Here is a 23,819-nt window from a genome sequence, read left to right on the forward strand (position 1 = left end):
AGTGGCCCGTGTCCTAGCAAGCTTTTATTTATTTATTTATTTTAGTGCTTTACTGCAGTTTACTGCTTTTGTGTTTTAGATACTCAGCTGGGCAGAGAAAGAGAGAGAGAGAGAAGAGAGAGAGAGAGAGGAAAACCTTTTTAAAGTCAAAGAAATCAACTCCAGTCCGATTAAGTAAAGATATGCCAATCCAAGATTTAAATGTACTGATTAGGATAAAGGATGAAGAAAAAACTAATAAAACAATAATGTATGCCTAAATATAAAATATAATGCATTTTTATTGCTGTGATACTGAATGTTTGGGTTAAGAAATCAGCTGTTGCCATTAATCTAAAGAACAACTTTTCCTGGAAATATCTGTTTGACCATTTCATATTAAATCAAACAGTCAATAAATCATAGGCTATTAAGAATGGGAACATAAAACAACAAACGAATGCTTCATGAAAAGCCATGTGATCATCACAAAACATAACATCTTTTCCACACATGGCTTCAAGCATAACATTAACTTTTTAAACGTTTGGCTCTGAGGGCTTGTGCTATTGTCTGGCAAATTGTCTTTCGTATATGCCTTGAGCAAAATGAAGGAGATAATACTCCATGCTGTGCCATCTATTATAACTGAAACATCATAACAAAAGCACCTGGTACTCATGAGAAGTTTATTTGCTTTTACTTGTTCATTGTCAGGCAAAGATAATTTTAAATGGAAAACCATGGGGAGTGTAACATGAATGTTCCCTGAATAGTAGGCTAAACCTCTGTTGCTGTAGTGCAACAACAAATAATACTGTTCAGAGAGGTCTAAAGTTTAGTTCAAGTCTAGTTTACATTTATTCATAAAGATGCTTTTTGCCTGAGAATAATGAATGCCGCTAACAAACCAAAAAATTAGGATTTGAAAGGCAATTTAAATACATTATCCTGGTGTTAAAGAAAAAAAAAATTGCTGAATTTACCCCAAGGTCTTCCAAGATGCAAATTAGTTTCTTAGAAAGATGCAACTTTTCACTTCACAAAATAATTACTTTATGGACTGGAGTTTGTGAATTATTGTGGTGTTTTTATCAGATTTTTGGCCTCTCATTCAGACGGCACCCATTCACTACATATAAAGGATGCACTGGTGAACAAATTATGTAATGCTAAATGTCTCCAAATTTGATCAAATTAAAAAACTAACTCATTTACATCTTGGATGGTCTGAAACGGAGTAAATATTCAGCAAATAGTCATTTTGGCTAAACTATTGCTTTAAAATGATGTAGGACTTCTATATTTAGAAATACATGTCATTATGTTTTGCATTTAAAGTAGTCTAGCAATGCCTAAAGAATCAGTTTTGATAATGGTCTACTTTTACTGAAAAGAACCCACTCAAATGCATCAAACATTTGGTAAAGTCAGCTAACATAAGCTCGACAGACATTCCCTTTAATTTAACGCAGAGGTCCCCTGCTGTGTGAGATTTTAAAACTGATCAACAAATGGCAAGTTTGTGTAAAAGTGTTTGTAAAAGTAAAAAAAAATGATGTCCCAAAACCCAAAACACTACAATATATTTGATAATTTGTTTGGATGTGATGAGATCCCCATAAGACTTCTACTTGTCTCTCGATTGGTGGGCATTATTAAAGATGATACACAAAGATCAGAATTTTGATGTAAAATCAGTTTCAATTAATTGTTCATATTACATGCAAATGGGATATTTCAATCACTCCTATTCAAGATTTGCATTCGTAGACAAACCACAGAAAATATACAGGCACAGACACTGCGTGCATAGAAACATAAATACTCATTCAAAATAAATTTAAAGGGATAGTCCACCCAGAAATAAAAATTCTGTCATCATTTACTGACCCTCATGACATTACAAACACACACAAAAAGAAAAAGACATTTTGAAGAATTTTTTTGACTTCCAATGTTGTCCACATAATGGAAGTTAAAGGGAACTGAAACGGTTTGGCTACCAACATTCTTCAAAATATCATCTTTTATGCTCCACAGAACAAAGAAAATCATACGATATGAATATTAATAAATGAAGGTAGAATTGTCATTTTTTAGTAGACCATCTCTATTAAGATATTAGATTTTTTCCCCCAAAGTAAGTTTAAACCGATTCGCAAATGAAAGGATATTTTATTTTTAGGCAATAAATTGGCACATCTGTTATTGGGGATTCCTCAATGTCATATAGTTATACTCCCTCTAATATACAAACAGACTATACCTTTTTATAAAAAATAAATGTTTTTTCATAAAATGACGCTCAGAAGAGAAAAAGCCAAACATTGTTCACACCATCAGTTCAACAATACTTAAACTAAACATGCACTTCTTTCAAGCATAAAACCAATCATCAAGGACTTTGAACCTCCATGTTGTCAAGTAAAGTGTCTTTCTTAAAGAACTTTAAGGTATGAATGGTTTTCCAGACCCCTACGTAACTGTCGCTCAGAGATTGTCTCGTAGGATCGTCCGTCGGGATCCCCGGTCTTTCTAATTCTATGGACTCTGCCACTTTATTCTCACGAATAGAACCCTGGTCATTGCCGTCAACTGATGCTGTCAGGCTGCCATTGGGAACACTCTCCAGATTATTTGGAAGAGTTTCCATATCTCCATCAGGCTTGGCTGGTTCCACATAAGGTTCTCCTGGAAGTTCTTCATCCTTAGCAGACTCATCCATATCCTGGTAGGCTAACTTCTTTTTGGTTTCGTGATACTTCACCGCACAGTAGGTGATGGAGCCGATGGTGTTCACTACCACGCCTACCACAAACAGTTTGGTTGGCATTACATCACTGAAGGCAAACATGCCCACAGTGATAGTAGCTATACTCTTGACCACCCCCACAAAACTGGTGGTGACGGCCGAGTTGATATAGGTACAGTGCAGTGTGGTGAAGTTCATCGCACAGCCAATGAGAATGCAGATGCAGAAGATGCCTGTGATATACGGGTTCTTCCAACCTTCATATGTCCACATGTTAATGGCGTCCATGCTTACAATGGAACAGATGAAGAGAACGGGAGAGGCCACCACTGCAATGGTGTACTGGGCTGTGAGCGGCCCATAATCACTGTCTGCACTCGCTTTTTGGATGAGCACCAAGTAGGAGGCGTGGACGATCACAGCTAAAACGCCAGTCACGTAGCCGAAGGGGTCACCTGTTAGATCTCCAGCACCTGCACAAAAACAAGTTAAACAGAGACTGCGCCAAATATGATTTATGGCCATTATCAAATGAAACTCTGTATGAGAGCCATGTTTCATGGAGACATGACATGCATAGTCCAGAATATCAAAATAACATGTTTAAGTATCATACAGTTGGGCAAGATTTGGCTATAGTTAGGCTACTTTTATTTGCATAATTTGCTTTTATTTTCAGAAGCAGTTTAAAACACATTATGAGCATAATATAATTATATGCACACTACTGTGCATAAAATAAGTGACAAATAGGAAGATACAAAAAAGAAGGACATCTGCATCGGGAAGACTTAATGGAGGACTAGAGATCAAACCGGGGCAAGTTGTCCCAATGGCGTTTTGGCTAAAGTTTTTTCCCGATTTGTTGGATTAATCTAGTTCAAAACCTTTTTAAATTTATAAAATCTATAATTAAAACTAAAAGAAAAATATCAAAATATCTTTGCAGCACAACACTACAATAAAATACGATTATAATGAAGTTTGTATTCAAATGCTAAACTGTGTTCGCAGGAATAGGTTTAATTTATTGTCAATAAAAGTCACATATGTGTTAAATGTATTGATTACAGCATTTGTTTTTACCAAATAATAAACCGATTAATAGCGATAAAAATGTTCATAGGTATTCTTTGAAGCTATGTGTCCACAGAAATTGATTTTAATAAATGTTAACTGGAGTGAAAAGTGCGATTAGGCTACTACCTCATGATGAAGTAAAGAAATATTATGTTATTTAAAAATGAACCAAAAATATATTCTTACCAGCCATTGCTGCTCCTCCAGTGGTGATGAGAACAGCAGTTATTACCCCAGCTGATGGGATCCCGTTCTTCAGTACGCACACTCCAATCCCGAGCGTTACCAATGGCAAACATCGCTTAAACACAACATACATGGGTAAACTCAATCCCCTGAGAGACCATAGGGTTAATGTGGACTGCAAAGTTGCCAAAATACAGACACTTGCAAAAACTTTGACTAACTGGAAGCTGAAGGGTGGTATATCTATTTTGCCCAGTCTCCTCAGCACCTCTAATGTGAGAGCCGCAGTGCCGCTGGTCAGAAACTGAATTAAAGTCAGATACGTAAAGCTGTAGGTCGTAATGAGGAATTTTAACAAAATATTCAGCGATCCCGAAAAAAATCCATGCGCAACGGCCACCGAGATGCCCAGCAAACGTCCTTTGCAAACTTCCATGTCTTTCCTCGTAGACTGGGGGTTCCCGGCGTCTCCGTGTTACGCACTGAGCTCCGAGTCCACTGCTGAATATTCACGTCCACTCTCTCGTGCGTAATTCACGCAACACGAGCGCTGCTGAATGAATGCGACGCGCTGCAGCTCCGACCCTCTCTTTCTTTGTACACTGATCGAACTGCAGCCAATCCATTTACTTTGAAGCAGGCATACTTTACTTTTATTTCTCCTCCGAGGTAGTTCACAGTTAGAAACAATACTAGACTAGATGCGCGCAATTTAGTCTGTAAACCAATAGCACCAATTTTAAACCTCCCAAATAAAAATAAAGGCTAGCCGACTCTTGTATCAATACAGACTACATGCTTTTAAGAAAAAAACATTTCCAGTCAGAATTATGTTAGATTAGGGCCTCTGGTGGTTAAAAAATATGCCAGCTAAAAAAAGCTGGAGAACAGAACGAGGTAACAGCCCACAGCTTTATCTTTCATTTGTCTCTCTTATTTAACCCAGACGAATTAATTGGTTAAATATGTGTTTGTTTGTTTTTTTTCACGTCTATAATTTTCTGTAGCAACTCCTTGAAAGTCATAGTATAACTGGAACTGCTATACCCCTTTAACTCTATAGAAAATATAATCATTATCCTTTCAGTCCCAATTCGCGATTCCAAAATTTGTTTACAGTTTTAAAGGCTTCATATCAGTTCTGGTGATTCAAGGTCATCTGGCTCACAAAAACAAGCCACTGGAAAATCCCTGACAGCCACTATACAATTTAGTCTATATGAATGCATAATATATAGGATAGTATATAGAAAATGTTACATCAATATGATATTCATTTATATATCGAAAAAAACATAATTTATTCCCTCGCTGTACAGGTTATTCAAGCACAGTACTTATTCATAACATTATACTATGCTTAAACCTTTAAAAATGTAAAACCAAGTGGTTGGCAATATTAATTAGATAAAAAGGAATGCTCAGGATTTGTCTTCAGTTGAGAATGACAGATTGCATCGATTTATTAATATCAGTTTAACAAACCAGTAAGGAACAACATGTACATACTACATAATCTTCCAATGCACTTCAGAAAACAAGGCACTCGCTGCGTAAACGAATAGTTCACCCAAAAAACTATGTCGCGAAAAACCCATAAGCCCTTCATTCATCTTCGGAACACAAATTAAAATATTTTTGGCTGAAATCCAAGAGCTTTATGACCCTGCATAGACATTCATGTATAACAGAAATGTCCCCAGACCACATGATAATACCCCAGCTATGATAATACTTTTTGTGCGCAAAGTAACAACTTTATTTAATAATTCTTGTCCTCCAAATCATGTATTCCACCATTATTGAGAGTACCACAACGAATGTGCATTGCTTTCCCCTGCACATAAACAAGGCTCAGCTCATGTGCGTTGTACATCATCAGCATCATGTGTATGCATTGTTTCTGTTTATGCAGAGGTACTCTCGAAAATGGCGGAAGACGTGATTTTGAGGAGAGGGACTGTTTAATAAAGTCATTTTTTAAATTGTATTTTAAGTATTCTTGGAGCTTCATAAAAATTACAGTTGAACCACTGATTCCACGTGGACTGTTTTACCACTGTCCTTAATTTCAGTTCTGAAGATGAACGATGGAATGAAATGAGGGTGAGTAATTAATGACAGAATTGTCATTTTTTGGGTGGTTAAAAAATATGCCAGCTAAAAAAAGCTGGAGAACAGAACGAGGTAACAGCCCACAGCTTTATCTTTCATTTGTCTCTCTTATTTAACCCAGACGAATTAATTGGTTAAATATGTGTTTGTTTGTTTTTTTTCACGTCTATAATTTTCTGTAGCAACTCCTTGAAAGTCATAGTATAACTGGAACTGCTATACCCCTTTAACTCTATAGAAAATATAATCATTATCCTTTCAGTCCCAATTCGCGATTCCAAAATTTGTTTACAGTTTTAAAGGCTTCATATCAGTTCTGGTGATTCAAGGTCATCTGGCTCACAAAAACAAGCCACTGGAAAATCCCTGACAGCCACTATACAATTTAGTCTATATGAATGCATAATATATAGGATAGTATATAGAAAATGTTACATCAATATGATATTCATTTATATATCGAAAAAAACATAATTTATTCCCTCGCTGTACAGGTTATTCAAGCACAGTACTTATTCATAACATTATACTATGCTTAAACCTTTAAAAATGTAAAACCAAGTGGTTGGCAATATTAATTAGATAAAAAGGAATGCTCAGGATTTGTCTTCAGTTGAGAATGACAGATTGCATCGATTTATTAATATCAGTTTAACAAACCAGTAAGGAACAACATGTACATACTACATAATCTTCCAATGCACTTCAGAAAACAAGGCACTCGCTGCGTAAACGAATAGTTCACCCAAAAACTATGTCGCGAAAAACCCATAAGCCCTTCATTCATCTTCGGAACACAAATTAAAATATTTTTGGCTGAAATCCAAGAGCTTTATGACCCTGCATAGACATTCATGTATAACAGAAATGTCCCCAGACCACATGATAATACCCCAGCTATGATAATACTTTTTGTGCGCAAAGTAACAACTTTATTTAATAATTCTTGTCCTCCAAATCATGTATTCCACCATTATTGAGAGTACCACAACGAATGTGCATTGCTTTCCCCTGCACATAAACAAGGCTCAGCTCATGTGCGTTGTACATCATCAGCATCATGTGTATGCATTGTTTCTGTTTATGCAGAGGTACTCTCGAAAATGGCGGAAGACGTGATTTTGAGGAGAGGGACTGTTTAATAAAGTCATTTTTTAAATTGTATTTTAAGTATTCTTGGAGCTTCATAAAAATTACAGTTGAACCACTGATTCCACGTGGACTGTTTTACCACTGTCCTTAATTTCAGTTCTGAAGATGAACGATGGAATGAAATGAGGGTGAGTAATTAATGACAGAATTGTCATTTTTTGGGTGAACTATCCCTTTAAGGTAAACTTTTAGTTTCATTACACATTTAAGAAACCCTATAACAACATCACACACAGTTTTTACACTCAGTGACAGCATGAGATTGCCCCTCATCTGTACAGCGCCCCTGACGCAATGCTCCTGATGCATCCCATGGGTTCTCCTTTAATAGCATCATTAGGAAATCTGCAGTGAAATCTTGGCAAACTCTGCACCTGTGATTGAAACATAGCTGCGGCTCCCCTGTGCTTTGCCCCAGCATCTTTCCATGGTGCACCAACCTCCTATAGGGCAGCCAGGCATGAAGGGGTGAAGACTTTTACAGTCTCATCCCAAGAGCAGTCCACAACCTGTGAAGAAGGTCACAGTCACACGATTAAAACTGCATCCACGTGATTGAGGTAGAAAAAATATGATAAGGGCAATAAAATCTTTGGGTCAGACAAGCTTAAACACTTTCTATAGCTGGATGCTGGTAATGATACCACCCAACTGGCTACAAGCCCATCATTTTAAAAGGGTCAAATAAAAAATAAATAATAAGATCCACTTTATGGAACATTTTCTATAAAGTTAATGTCCTATCTGCAGACTTCTTGCCTGATTGGAAAGAATGACAAAGCTAAAAAGTTCCACCACTGACTGGATACATACAGTATGCAATGTATTTTAAGATATTGTTTTTAATTCAATTTAATGGCATTGAAATTCAAAACGGCATTAATAAATCTACCAAATTCATGTAAAGCACAAAGCTTACTGCGTCACCACAAGGGTCAAGTCAGAACAAAAAAGGAGAGAAAGAAAACCCTTGATATTGGAAAATAAAGAGATTTTTATGCATGTGCTGCTTTACTGAAATACAAAATAATGTTGTTTAACCAACAAATTGTTTCTTTTGATGCTGCTTCAAAGACTTTTTAAAGCATCTCCTTTTGCCTGTGCAAGGACATTAAACTGATACTGTACCTTGTACAGTTAACAATGTACTTTTGTTATAATCTCCTCATTATATTTTCTAATAGCAATATCAAGACAAACTGAATATGGGCAGCTGACATAAGAACATATAATGATTAATATATGCATAAGATATTAATCACAACACTAAAAAAGGTGCAGAAACAACTCTCCCTCTTAAATTTCTAGTGAAATTCACAATTAATTAATGAAATGGCAAATATCATATTGAAATAAATCAACATTTTGAAGTAAAAAACTTGCTTGGCTTTAACAATACAGTTAAAAAAAAATTCATGAACTATACACAAGTCTGTTCATGTCCATATTCCTATAAATAGAACTTCAAAGGCACAGTTTGTCCTAACAGACAAAATTCAACTCAATGTGAAAGTGATATAGTGATGTTCCATTCCCTTTTCTCCATATCTCATTACTCCAGAGCGCTCCAGCAGAAAGCCTGTGACTCACCCACTGAGGGAGAAAAAGTCTTTCATTAATTACTTGACTGCAAAACACACAACAGAGACTGAGTGCCAGTGAGCAGGCAACAGTGCAGAAGAAACTGATGCAGAGAGCAGGAGCGAGGAGTGAACGTGTGGTCAGCTGATAACACAACACTCAATAGAAACTGGAGTCAAGAGAACAAGAATGTGATTCTGTTCTGCTCATCGGAGGAACAATATCTTTTAAGAACACACAATACACAATACTCTTTTGAGAGACACGTTTTAGGTTCTTGTCAAAAAGTGTAAAGGTATGATGCATCACCTGCTGTGGGTGTAGATGAAGTCGGAGCTGGGGTTTTTCTTAACAACCGGTTACAGTATAATTACCGCATTTAAAGACTTCACTTTATTCAAAGGCATAATGACTGTACAGAGGTTCAGCATGTGTGCAAACCTGAGCAGAGGTGATCAATCAAACCGAAAGGGTAAAAAAAGAATACATTTTCATTGTCAATGTGTATTTTTAAACTGATATGTCGTTTGCTAGGAATAGTCAAAATTGACCTATAATAGTATCCATCCACTAATAAATGACATTGGTGGTGTTGATCCCCCTTGACTCTAAAATGTGTATTTAGCAATGGCTCAGGGTGAGTTGTGGGCTTGAATATTGGCCTTGACAGCGAGTACGAGTAGCACAAGGTGTGTATGTGTGTGCGTTTGTGTGAACGGTTGGCAGCAAACAGGGAGACTGCGGTAGAAAAAGCACTTCACAGTTCTTGCCCTCGCGTTGCAGGAACAACCCACACCACCTGCAGCCTGCCAACAGCTGCACTTACACCCCATGCGGAACTAACAATAAGAGAGAATCCATACCTACATTATTTTTCCAATCCTGCAATTTGGCTCAGATGCACTTGCGGTCCAGAGATTTTTCTGGTTGAGCACTATTAATATAAGAGACACATCATGTCTTCTAAGAGACTTACAAAATACTCTGAAGTGGGCAAGACATCAAAGTGAGTTTAAAAACTTCCCAAATTTGCATTCTGATTGAAAGGAAACTCTATATTATCAAAATGAGATGTGAAGGTAATGGCAAAGCCTTGAAAAAGTTGAATGGAGTTATACCCAGTAAACAATATAAATAATTTTAGCCATCTTAGAATCTAAAGTGTTTGAAACAGAAGCTCAAACCACTGGATAGTGATGAATATTTTTCATAATTATCCAATCAAATAAAAAATATCACTAAATTATTCACTTTATGATTTTATTATATTGATATTTATATTATATGTGACCCTGGACCACAAAACCTGTTATAAGGGTCAATAAGAAACTTAAAAATCACCTGAAAGCTGAATAAATAAGCTTTCCATTTATGTATAGTTTGTTAGGTTATGACAATATTTGGCTGAGATTGAACTGAATTGAAAATGTGGAATCTAAATATTGATAATATTGTCTTAAAAGTTGTCCAAATTAAGTTCTTAGCAAAGCATATTACCAATTAGAAATTAAGTTTTTATATATTTACAGTAGACAATTTACTAAATTTAAGTAAAGATCTTTACTTAATATCCTAATGATTTTTGGCATTAAAGAGAAATCAAGAAATTTGACCCATACAATGCATCGTTGGCTATTGCCACAAATATACCCATGCTGCTTGCGACTGGTTTTGTGGTCCAGCCTCACATGTTATTATATTTTGTTTATTATTTCAATTGCATTATACACAATATATAATGCATTACCATTCGAAACTTTGGGGCTGATGTTTTTTTATTTATTTTTGTGCTTTATTAAATAAATATTTTGTTTATTATTTAAAATGTATTATATATAATAAAAATAATATAAACTCCAGTCTCCAGAAACTGCTATATAACAGTTTCCTTTTCAGTTCTGCATTAAATTAAATCATAACTTATTTCCCTTGACTGCATAAAATTTATTAATTCATTGAAATCTAATCAAAGCCATCACGCTCCACATAAACAGTCAGATAAGAAGATCTTCATATTCATACGCTTCAGGACTTGAGGTGACCTATAGGTTGAAAGGTATTCAAAGCTAAATCTCAGAAAAATGGCACAGTGGCACTGTGGAGCTGAGGGGTTTGCTTCAGATGTCTCCTGTCAGCTCAGTGATGGCTCATTGACTGCTCTGACTTTTCTTCATCACTGTGAGTGCTGGCGTCAGACAGGACCAGCTCCCCTGAGGACCGCGGCCCACATCTCAATGAGCTGAGTGCTCTGTTGCTGTACGTGACCGGTTCTCTGTACACGCTCTACGAACAAGGCATGCCACCTGTCTGCAGATGATTGTTTTGAGCAACAGATCAAAATCAGAGGTGAAGTGAGGTCAACAGACCAGGCCGTAAAGCGAGGGTTAACCAAAATTAATAGCTGCAGATGGAGTCATGGAAATATTAATTTAAGTTTCTCAATTACAAAACACTGGTCCATCAGAACAGATGTCAATAAAAAAAAACACTAAAGTAAGACTGGATGATATAACTCAGCACAATATCAATAATTTCCAAATATTTGATATATAACTTATATTTACATATTTGCTTCGAAATAGAACAAATAAAAAATTAAATAAAAAAAGTTTTTTTTTGCCCAATCAGAACTACCTTAATTTCAAACAAACACATTGGAAATTCTAGTAGTTAAAAAAAAACAAAAAACAATCAGCAATATTTAATAAATAACTGCAAGGATCTTCTATTTAATTAAAATTAAAATAATTTCTAACTTAAAATAAAATAAACATCAGAAATAAAAAAAATATATATATTTTAGATAGCTGCCAAATAAACAATTGTAATTTTCATTTAGTGTATGTAGTCATGTAGGACTACTGAAATAACAAAAAAATAAAATGACATAAAAATTTATAAATCTAAATTGACATATTAAAAAAATCTTATAATAAGAATGACAGACACACAAAATTTACAATTAAAATTTACATTATAAGTTGAAATAAAAAATGTAAAAATAAAAACTTAAATTAACTCTTAAGTATAGTACCTCAATTATACTCAACTAATGCATAATACTGACTGAAATGGACAGCTTGAACTGATTTATAAGTTCAGTTCAATTCATTTCTGTGAATCAGTTTGAACTGTCAATTTCAATGAATCACTTGAAAACTTTAATTTGGGTCATCATCTTTAACATGCACATTACATTTTTTTTATTTATTACAAATTTCTATTTTTACTACTGAAGTAAAGCTATTAAAACATTCTACCTAAATTCTCTCAAACTTGAATTACACCGGCTTTTACTTAAATAAAAAGGTTGCTCGGAGTTATTTTTGCTGCACTATTGAAAGCTACTACATTGTTTTCTCCAAATATTAATTTCCTTTGTGTCACTTATTGAAAGGACAGCATGGGAGGAAGTGGCAGGATGTGGCGGAAAAGAACTGGTAGGCCTTATTTTCATATTGTTATTTTCAGCTAAAGTCAATAGGTGTGTCCCACAGCACTGTGTTTTGCTCAGATTACCTGGTTAGGGATGTGCAGGTTGAAATCCAGGCCACACACAAACTCCGAGTGGTGCTCCAGTGTCTCCAGCAGCGGCTGGTTCTTGGAGTAGTCCCAGAATCTGTGGACGCAGAGCAGCAGAAGGCAATCATGCTAATTGAACAGCAGTTTGTCTTCTCTGACGGGGCAGCAGCTCAAAGCCCTGACGCAGCCCTGGCTCACCAGGCCCTGACTGATCCATTCAGCAAATGTAATTAAATCACCTCTCTAAAAAAAGGGGAAAAAAAACCCCTGTCTATAGGAAAACATTAGGCAGGCATTAATACTAACATTACCACAGAGCAGAAGAGAAGGATATTATTAATAAGCACAAGGGGTACGACAGCTTTTCAGGGTGTGGACGTCTTTAGAAAGAGATGTTTAATTTAATCACCATTGTGGCATCAATATGCTGGATGTGTGTTAAAGGTTCAGAGGGCACTAAAACAGCACCAAACATCACTCATCAAGTAAAAATGGCAATGTGTTAAGACAAATTTGTGCCAAATTACTAGACTCATGTGATATTTTCCAACAATAAGCACAGAACATGTGAAAAAATTAATAAATAAATAAAATAAAATCCAACCACACAATTAAAATCAATAAGAGTATTTAGTGGAAAATGTTTTATGAAATTGCCTATACTGAGAGAAATTCACTGGCAACACTATAATGCACCTGATATATGCAGTTTGTGCATGTATTTATGTGAAATTTATTTTGTTAGATACACATACTGTACAATCAACAGAATGACTGATGTCTGTCATACTTCATTAAAAGCAATGCATCAATCTAAACAAACTGTCATCATTTAAATAAAGAAAGAAAGCTCCTTACACAAAGCAAAGAACAATATAGAAAAATCAATATCCCTGCCTAATTAGTTGTTAAATAACACAGAGAAAGACTTTTCCTTCATACGTGCCGTCATAGCAGCTTAGAAAAGCCAGCTGTTGTGTATGAAAGAGGAAACCTTATCTGCTGTAAACGAGACCTGATAGATCTATAAGAGCAACTGCATAGACTGGGTTAAGTAAACAGCTAAGTGTGCATGTGTGTGTGTGTTGTGTGTGTGTGTGTGTGTGGGGCAGCAGGTGGCTCAAGTTCTTTTGAACATAAATCCTTTAAAAAGTCTTTGTTTTTAAATAAACACAATTTTCTCTTTACCGCAAAGGGAACAAAAAAAGATTCACGTTGAGCTGTTCTTCCTGTAGAAATCATTTCTGGTTGGTATAATCACAGTTTACTCTGAAGGTAAAATGAATTAGATAGCACCTTAATCTGTCCTGTTTGTTCAAACAGCAAATTTCCTGTAATCAATAGAGCTGATTTCTATGAAAGCAAAACCGCAAATACTAGATCTAAAGCTGATTGGCTGTATTCATGCTAAATGAACTGAAAGACAATAAACTGAAAGTTAAACACAAATATAAAACAGAACTTCTAAGGTTACTAAGGTACAGTAATAACTGGCTCCTTGTATACTTCATTATAAACAATCTGATCATAAATGAGAAGTTTATTGTGAGTTAAAATGCATTACATTATATATAAACTGCATTGTTTTGTATAGAAATTGAACATTTCCTTTACTCTCATTGATTGTTGTCACAACGTGTTTCTACTCATTTGCATAAAGTTGGACACACCCATAACTTGTAGTCAATGGTTACTATCAGCCAATTTAATTAAAAATATTAAAAGTAATATTAAAAATGTATACATACACTTACATTGTTTTCCTAATTAATGTTGTTCAGTTGCTTTGACGCAATGTATTTTGTTTAAAGCGCTATATAAATAAAGGTGACTTGACTTTACCACTAAATGAGCTTTTTGGAAGTGTGAACAATATAATAAATTTGTCATTGTCTTGTTTTAATAGGGATCTGGTTTAATCATAGTTCAAAAACTTGCAGTGTTTTTCCAAGTACTGATTGGCTGGTGCATTTAGTGACAAACACCTTCAGTCTTAGATGAATAGATAGCGTTTAAACAATAAGGTGACAAACAGCATCAGAAGGAAAATCAAGCTCACCTCTAATTAGACCACTTGTGGCACCCACTGCTCAATATGAGTCAATTCTCATTTTAAAAGCTTGTCAACACAGTTAAAGTACTCTGTGTAATCGTTCTCCAACCGCCAAGGCAAAGACATGTTGTCACTCTTTAAGAAAAACAACTATCCATCCCCTTATCAATTATAATGATGTTCCCATTTGACCTGTTTGGAGGAGTTCAATAGACTAACTTTAGTTTAAAAATTTTTTTTCCAGTTTCAGTTTTATCGATACTGGCAGTCACATGTTTTTTAGAACAAAAAACATAAATGAGAAGCAGTGTTTTTATTACAACTTAATTTTTACATACAAAAAGTTATCTAACTTAAATGATGTGGCAGAGCTTCACTTGTAAGAACTTTACTAGGTGTCTGGAGGTAGGACAAAAGATTGCTAAAGACTATAATTTGTGTGTTCTTCAAAGGCCTAAAAATTTATTTCACATTCAATCACAATTAAAGGTTATTAAGACTTCTAAAGCATATTTGCAAATCTATTGAAAAAATGTGGCTCCTTTATGAAATGACAGCAACTAGGCAGCATTTTTTAAGCCAAAAATTAAGCCAAACATTTGCTTTTGCTTTACTACTGTGATTTTTGCTGATATGTCCTTGACAGCTCTTTTAAAGATCATTGCCCCAATTAAAAAATGAGCTCCACGCTCGATAAAAACACAACCATGCACTAACAGAATGCATTCACTGCAAAAGGAAATAAACCACTCTACCCTGAAATGAGAGCAATGGGTTTTACAACCCATCTTTATGGCAAAAGCATCTGTTCTTCTGGTAATGTGCCAGCAACCCAGACCATTTACCATTCATTCATGCCTTCAACATGGTTGAGCATTTGGACAATGCAGGAAGGTCTTTAGAAATGTGAAATCCACTTCATGTGTTTTTTTAAGGAAGACGAACTGTTTCAGTAAAATTTTTATCCTATAGAATTCATCATGTTATTTACCAGTCCCCTAGTTTAATTGAACAATTTTTGATTACCTCCTTATTTACAGAACAGTCTAAAATAAATGGCACCACTGTAACCATGCTGGTGTGCTGATATTCAGAAGAACTGCACTGCTGCTCATGTGATGTTGCTTAATCTGAATTTAGTTTATAATTTGCCATTTAATGATTAAATGTGACAGATGCATCTGTGGTCAAAAATGTGGCTTACCTGACGGTGAAATCATATGAGCAGGATGCTAGGACTGTCTTATAGAATGGGCAGAACTAGAAATGAAAAACACATAAAAGAGGAATTAATATACAGTGGCTGCTGAAGAAAAAATAATAATTGATGGACATCAATGAACACTGCTTTAAAACGGGACCTGGCATTTAGGCTATATTTACACTACAGCTGAATGTGGCCCAAATCCTTTCATCGTTTTAGATGACCAACCAGTTTAAAAATGTCCAAATGTTCATTCATGACGTGTGACTTTTATACATGAAAATAAACTGGATAAGTATCTGACTTTTTTTTTGTTTTTTGCAATCAGACTTTAGTGTGAAATGAATTTCAATTATTACATCAATTCCATCAGTCAAAATCTTTACTTATTAGCAAGCTAAAATAATGTGATGAACTTTAAAATGAGATCTACACGTTTTTATTGATTGACTCTCCCTCCGCCTGAGTGTTTTAATGATATCAGCTGAATTATGACAGCACCAATATTATCATGACCCTACAGGAAGAGTTTTCATAGAACAGTATATGAGAAAGACAATATGCCTCTTTATCACTGATGCAGTATAAGAAGACATAATAATCATATAATAAAAAATAAACAGTGTTCATTTCAAAGCTGTTCAATCACATGCTTCTCAGCACTCCTGCATTCCCAGTGCAATAAACAGTTTATAGCTCCTTATTTCACACGTGCTATTTTTCTCTACATTATCTGAAAGCTGAGAGCAAAACCATTAACTTGAAACAGCTTGTGATTTCAAATGACCCAGCTGAGGCGGGTTTTATTCCCATCGCTCCTTTTGGAGGTATAAGCTTCCTCGTGTGACATAAAATCAGAGCATTTGTGTATGTTTTGGGTCCACAGGTTTGACAGTAGACCGGTCAAGTGCACCGATCTCTGTAATCTACATAATTGCTAAGTGTTTGGACACTCCAGCGCTCACATTTTCTCCAACTCAGTTTAGCAGTTCCCTAAAGATAATCTGTTTATATACGAAAATCCATAGCTGTCACATACTGTACAGAAATACGCTGTGAGTTTTACACAGACAGACACTGCTGCATGCCTCATTAATGTAAAACAGACTTGTTAATTTAATCAAAGCAATGAACAAACTAATGTGACACTGACTGGCAGCTGTAGTCTTTACCCTTCATCCAACTCAATATTTTGAACTGTTATGATTTCTCACTATGGCCCCTTATACACATCGTTTGCATTACCTTGCAAATTTTATTTTGACACACTTCTGTGAAAAAAATCAGCTTTTAAACTAGAATCCCAGGAATAAGTTGACCATCTAACTACAATACCTTTACTCTACGGATGGCGTAGGAATGGCCCATCATTTGAGCAACAGGATGTCGTACGTTACGTAGGTCCCAGACTCTGAGACTGCAATCCACTGCTCCAGTGACCAGAATATTCTGAGAATATGAGAGGAATGACAATCTGAATGGAATGAAATATTACTGTGCACTATATACTTTATCGTGCATATACTGCATATTTATTTAATAGAAGCAGCATGCTAGATTATTGGTCACATGACACATGGCACTATGTTACAAGTGGTATACAGTTATCTCAGAAAAACATTTCTTAATTCCAATTTCTATTAGAATAATTATAAATCACTCAAAATTCTGAGACTGTAAGATATTTAGAAATTAAAACTTCGTTTCAGCAAGGACACACTTATGAAAAGTGAAATTAAAGACATTTATGTTACAAAATACTTAATATTTACTTAAAATAATATAATACCTAATATGATATTTCAAAAATATTTCACAAAATATTTCTAATAAATTATGTTCTTTTGAACTTTCCATTCATCAAAGAATCCTAAAACAAATATTAAGCAGCACAACTATTTTCAGCATTCATAATAATAAGAAATGTTTCTTGAGCACCAAATCAGCATATTATAATTAGTTATGAAACTAAACACTGGAGTAATGCCTTTTTTATGTGCTCAGAGAAAGTTCAGTACAATAAACACTTTTATCACAAACTGTATCACAGTGAGTGAATGAAATAGTCACCTGGTCATATTTGCACCAATCACAGCTGAGGATTTCAGCCTTGTGCGCTGGGACAGCCAGCCTGCATGATCCCGCCTTCACATCCCACACTCGCAGTGTCCCATCCCCTAGTGACAGAGATTTTTAGAGTTTTAAATCTTCTAAAAAGTCACAAAATTTCTCATATAAACTCCTGGTCTTCACTCCCCTGAACCATAACAGTCATTTCAAGTGCCACTTACAGTGAGCATGAATGGACCCAGGTCAAGGCACTGATGGCCCGTCCTCTATACTGCACATGCCACAGATTTCTACAGGGAATTTCTTGTGTCGTATCTCTTTTACGCCTTCTATCTGACCTTTTTCTTGAAGCACAGCATTTCTATTCTGGAGTAAGCAGTAAATGGTCCAGCCATTCACTTTTTACAAGTCACTACATGTTGCAACGTTAGCAGTATCAACAAACAGCAAAAGACTCAAGAATCAGTCACTGGGGGTTTCTCTGCTGTATACGGTGCATAAGTATTCATAGATCTAAGCATAAATGTAGAATTAATAACCTGGTAGAAAATTTGCACATGTTCCCAGAACTGCAGGTCCCAATAATCAATAAATAGCTATACGTAACACATTAAGTGAGCACCGCATAAACACAGCATAACCATATTAATGAAAATCTGGAAAGCACACACACCAAACTTAAAAGGGATAGTTCGTACAAAAATAAAAACTCTTGACATTATTTACTCGACCTCATGTCGTTCCAAACCTGTATGCATTTCTTTCTTATGCTGAGCACAAAAAAAATATATTTTGTATTTTGACCCCAGTGTTGATATCCAAAGAGTTTTAAATCTGATTTTTTTTCCATACAATGGAATTCAGTGGAACGACATGAGGATGAACAACTCATTTTTGGGTGGATTATCCCTTTAATATTTAATCTTCAAGTTAAGCATCATTATTACTATTGCAAAAAAACAAAAACAAAAGATGTTATGCATCTCTTCTTGCATATAAACCGGACCGGAAGGAAATATGCAGGTAAGATATTAAAAAGTCCAAATAAGATTAACACAAAACATGAATCTCAGTTTCTCAATGGCTTCAAAGTATGTGGCATTTACTTGACGATCCAATAGCTCGTTGTTTAAATGAATAGCCCTACTTTAGTTAATTACATCTCAGGAGGCTTGTGCCAATGACTATTGTAACCCTTATTGATTTGAAGATCTCCAACTAATGGAATAAATAAAAGCCACTCTGAAATGCGACCCGCAGGGAGTGACAATAAATTAAGCCTATCACATAAACACTTTCAAGTGCTCTAGGAAAAGTGGTTTTGTATCACAATATACTGCGGTATGGTTCCATTTTCTGCTAACATCAGCATCAGGACAAAGAGACTGCATTTCACCTATGGGCTCTAATATGATTTTAATTAAAACAGATTTAAGCTTCTTTGTTATGCCTTCATAATTTTTTTTAACAGTTTTAAAATACCTTTATGTATAGATTTGATTATTTTAGATTATTTTATTATTTATATTTTTTATTTTTTTTTTGTCATAGATGCAGACTTAAATATAAAAATCCACCATAAAAATACATAAAAGCAATTTTTTTTAATTATGATAATCCTAATACAGAGCAAACCCTGTCACCATTAACTGTCTGAAAATAATTTATTCAAATCCAAAGCTACACCACTCCAGTTGACGATGACATATCAGAAAACATCACAAAAAGGGTCTTAACATGTACGTAGGAGGCAGCTTGTAGATTTCAGAGAAAAGTGTTTGAAGGGTTTGAGGAAGATTTATTATTTCAATATTTCAATGAGCTCGAGTTTAATAATAACTGTGATATGTGGTCCGCTCTAGGCACTTCTATTTTAATTATTACAGAACAGATCACTTACTGAGATTGTTGGCATGTAAGCATCTTGCATTAAAGATTTCCCGGCATCCCAGCCTGGAGGAAGTGAAATCTCTGAGAAAGGGAGGTGATGAAACTGTCTTTTTAAAGTACAGAGGGATAATGACATAATGTCTTATTAAGAGAGTTGATTTTTTTTCAACGTTTCTAACCAGAATTTTAGTATTTATATTTGTTTATATATTCATACAACCATATCAACATTATACGACACAGCATGAACCTGAAAATTCAGTATATTTTTCATCTTACCAAAACCTGTGAGCTATGTTGGTTTAATTATTTGACGTCATGTTGTCTGACATCAGCGTCTACGCAAATACTGGTTAGAAGAATCATGAAATATTTTTCCACAAAACTACAATTTGGCTTTTGTGTGTCGAAAAGACATGAAAGAGGTTCTTTATAAACATAAAGCTTGCAGAAAGCCACAATCAGTCTTCTTAAAACTGTGCTGGAAAGCTGCCATATTTGTGGAAAGCATAAACCTGATGCTGGCTTTTTGTTGTATGCTTATATAAGAGGTTTCTGTGATGGGAAAAGCTAGCATATCTATTACTTAAACGTCTTCTGCTGAGGTAGCATTTCACAGAAACCACTTTTGCCATGATCACATTCAGCGTTTGCCACGGTGCTAGGGTTTAGTATTGATTTTCAGACACATCTCATTAAACATGTGGTATCAACATACTATAGCAAAAGAAAAGTGTCCTCCATCAGCACAGGAGGTATCATACTTACCACAACTCCTGAAGAGGGGGCCAAATTAATACAAAGGAACATGGATGAGTATCCTATACATGATCTCTCAAGGAACCATAGATGGGTTGTGTGAGTGTATATGCATTCACAGTTAGTCATTCTTGCCTGATGCACTATAAGCGGCCCTTGACTCTTGACAACAGTCACGCATAAAATGCATTATAAAAAGATGCAATTCTCCTTTTGGTGCTACACTGAAGAAAGAAAGTCATAAGGGTTTCAATGATATGATGGTGAGTAAATGATGGCACAATTTTCATTTCTGGGTGAAGTATTTGTTTAAGCACAGAGGGTTAAGATCAGCAGTAAGTGGCTACCGCAGGTTCAATGTGCTGCTGATCAGATCACATCAGAGTCATTTGGAGCTGATCAACTCTGTTGGTGAAGCCTGGTGTTTAGAGTTGTAATGCGGTCACCAATTCCTGCTACATCTGAGAGATGTGAACTCGTGAGACCCTTGTGACTCCTCCTTACACAAGGCCAAACACACCGATTACTGTGTAGACTCGGAGTACGATTTAAAAATACACCCATTGTTATGCAATCATGATTATACAGAAATTTCAACCATGAATGCAGTTGCCAAGCACAAAATGTATCAAAACTAGCGCTACTAGGTCAATTTAAGATTTTATTTACTTGCAACAAAAAGCAGATTACTTATTCATATTAACACCTATATGTTTTGTTTTGTCTTTTGAAAGAAAGGGATTTTTGTACATGTGTGCATGAATAACTGTATTTTATTTTATAATTAATTGGACTAAATGAATGCAAAACTTATCAAAACTAAAAGAAAAATGTTAATTAAACGGCATCTGCAAGCTCCAAACGATGGTAGTAGCTCACTGCTGACCTCTTGGGGTGAAAGATTATATATATATATATATATATATATAAAAATATTATACAATCTCAATCTTAGCCAAAATGTAATATCTGCTATAACTAAATTTTGTCTTATTATTAGAAAGAAAATTTGTCAGTTATATTAAGGGGAATGGGATTGTAAAATGGTGCTACATATCAACACAAACTGTGTTTCCATATTTAGTGTAATTTGTTCTCCAGTTTAAAATTTGCCTGTGATGCAATTTTAATGAGCCAAAAATTACAGCAAAATCATGACATGAAATAAAATAAACTGAAATTACATAAATAAATAAAAAAGTAATATATTTGATATCAGCTAGTTCCCAAAGCAATATTTCTCATTTTCAATACATGTAACTTGATGTACTAAAATAACCTCATCTAAAATTATATAAAATATATAAACATAATACCAAAATATGAATAAAACTATAACAATACCTAAGCGATGCTAAAATAACATGGTTTCACAATCCCATTTTCCCTTTTCTACTCTTAATTTCCTGTCCTCTCCCATCCCTCACAATATAATTAGCAAAACAATCCTTGAACTGGTAAAATGGACTTGTCGTCTTGATTTTAATAAAGATTTTATCAGTACATGCTTTTCTTAGAAATAAAACTCATGGTCTAATTACACTTTTAGTATTTGTATTATCTGTGTCTTGTCGGAAGTCATTCTGTTTGTGCTGTGGAAGCTTCTTTCACCAAATAAATTTTTCATGTGTATAAACATACTTAGCAATAAGGCTTATTCTGATTCTGATTGTTTTGGCATGCCAAATGGTACCATTTTGTTATGCATGTCTGATCACCCTATAATATCTGTAGTCTACTCTAATATCTGCATCCCAACACTGTCACTTTCAAAAGTATAGCAGCAATCCTTTCAAACTTCATGGAAGGACAGATACAGCTCATTTTCCTACCTGAGGCTGAAGCAAAGCATGCTGGGATATGAGGAGACCAGATTGTGCTGTAGATGACACCCTCATGACCCTGCAGGGAGTTCACTAACTGACATCGCTCCGGATCCCACTGTGTGCAAAACAGGACAACCATGACGCTCATTTTATGTCAACAAGTAACAACATTTCCAGTATGTCTGATCCCCAGTACACAGAAAGAAAGAGTTTCATCTTCATTTTAAAGGTTAGCTGCATTTTAGCATTAGTTAAGAATTGAACTAAGTCTCCACTTACCACTTTGGCTGTGTGATCCCACGATCCCGATACCACCAGGTGTTCCCCCCGTGTCTGACTCCAGTCTACTGAATACACCTACACCAATGCCAGATGTTTTGCAGTTCAGAAGTTATGAAGTGCTAAATGCAGGGAGCTTTAAGATAAACTACTGAGGGTGTGAACTCACCTCTTGTGTGTGCCCTTTCAGCACCTGCAGAGGACCTTGGGGGTTGGCCGTGTCCCAGATCTGCAAAGATCCATCACCTCCTCCCGTTACCAGCACATGTTCATTGTTCTCGCTCCATGTCACATCGAAGAGCCCATCATTCCAGTCAAAACTGTGTATGAGACAGAAAGATACTCAACCTCTATTTAATGATCAGTCACATCTCCACTTCTTCTTGACACTCTGCATGCATCTACGGTGGCCTTAAATACGTATTAAGAAATTTACCCTATATTCTAATTACTTACTGCAAACAAATACATTACAAATACATAAAATAAAATCATATATATATATATATATATATATATATATATATATATTCTTTTTTGCCATCCTCAGATTGCAGACTTTAAAATAGTTGTATCTCGGTCAAATAAAAATGGTCCTATCCTGACAGACTATACATCAATTGAAAGCTTATTTATTATTTATTGACTCACACACTATATATGTTTTGTTTGTGTGTGTGTGTGTGTGTGTGAGAGAGAGAGAGAGTAAAAACACTGTATTAAAAAAAGTAAGTCTTAAAAGAGGCCAACAAATTACCTCCTCACAAGTGAAACATCTGCCTCTCTCTGCTCCAGCACAAACAGTGTCCCACATCCTAAAAGACACGAAGAGTTTTCATTGGTATATGTTTCATTTATGTATGTTCATGCAATATTCCAAATATTACCTGCTATTCCATAATACTGCGATGACGCACAGGCGATCGTAGAAGCCAAAAAAGGTGAAATCTCCACCGCATATCCATGACGGCCTGGAGATTTAAACGACTTCATACTCTTTACTAACTCCAAAGTCCACCAAAAATGTATTCACGATAAATAATCTATTTCGTGGTGAAACGCCAAACATTTGTCGACAACGGCGAAAGGTTGATAAATTCTCAACCATCAATAAAACGGTAAATTACATCAGGAAACCAATGCGTTTGCAATGTTGTTACATTTAGCGCAAAACGTGTGTATACCATATGTTTACTTCCGTGTTTTGACTGCGTGAAAAAACGCGAAGCTGTGATTGGCCAGACGAGGATGACGTTTGAACACAGTTTAATATATAATGTATCGTGTTATTTATTTTTCTTTTAATTCTATGTGATTTTATAAAATAGAAACTACAACAGGAAATATTTTGAAAAAATGCTAATTGCA

The 23,819-nt window shown here is 35.3% G+C and overlaps 2 protein-coding genes across 2 annotated transcripts; both read right to left on the bottom strand.

The window, feature by feature from the left end:
* Nucleotides 1-551: 551 nt before the first annotated feature.
* LOC113120443 (solute carrier family 35 member D3-like) lies at nt 552-4,513 on the bottom strand. Its single transcript, XM_026290253.1, has 2 exons — nt 4,001-4,513; nt 552-3,207 (listed from the first exon to the last, which is right to left on the bottom strand). The coding sequence occupies exons 1-2, from the start codon at nt 4,434-4,436 to the stop codon at nt 2,378-2,380; spliced, it is 1,266 nt and encodes a 421-aa protein (XP_026146038.1). The 5' UTR covers nt 4,437-4,513; the 3' UTR covers nt 552-2,377.
* A 2,210-nt stretch (nt 4,514-6,723) lies between these two features.
* Nucleotides 6,724-23,651, bottom strand: LOC113120444 (peroxisomal targeting signal 2 receptor). Its single transcript, XM_026290254.1, has 10 exons — nt 23,339-23,651; nt 23,209-23,266; nt 22,621-22,771; nt 22,452-22,529; nt 22,179-22,287; nt 17,698-17,804; nt 16,963-17,076; nt 15,628-15,683; nt 12,368-12,467; nt 6,724-7,776 (listed from the first exon to the last, which is right to left on the bottom strand). Exons 1-10 carry the CDS (start codon nt 23,442-23,444, stop codon nt 7,711-7,713), a joined length of 945 nt encoding a protein of 314 aa, XP_026146039.1. The 5' UTR covers nt 23,445-23,651; the 3' UTR covers nt 6,724-7,710.
* Between the last annotated feature and the right edge of the window lie 168 nt (nt 23,652-23,819).

The sequence above is a fragment of the Carassius auratus genome, chromosome 20 (assembly GCF_003368295.1).
Source record: "Carassius auratus strain Wakin chromosome 20, ASM336829v1, whole genome shotgun sequence".
Lineage (NCBI taxonomy): Eukaryota > Metazoa > Chordata > Actinopteri > Cypriniformes > Cyprinidae > Carassius > Carassius auratus.

Bases quoted from the DNA above. Each gene is read 5' to 3' on its own strand.
- LOC113120443 (XM_026290253.1), bottom strand. From the start codon at position 4,436: ATGGAAGTTTGCAAAGGACGTTTGCTGGGCATCTCGGTGGCCGTTGCG. The intron at 3,208-4,000 runs GTAAGAATATAT...GTTTTTGTGCAG, and splicing joins TGGAGGAGCAGCAATGGCTG to GTGCTGGAGATCTAACAGGT.
- LOC113120444 (XM_026290254.1), bottom strand. From the start codon at position 23,444: ATGAAGTCGTTTAAATCTCCAGGCCGTCATGGATATGCGGTGGAGATT. The intron at 22,772-23,208 runs GTAATTTGTTGG...TCTCATACACAG, and splicing joins GATGTTTCACTTGTGAGGAG to TTTTGACTGGAATGATGGGC. The intron at 17,805-22,178 runs GTAGGAAAATGA...CTCTGTCACTAG, and splicing joins ATGCTTTGCTTCAGCCTCAG to GGGATGGGACACTGCGAGTG.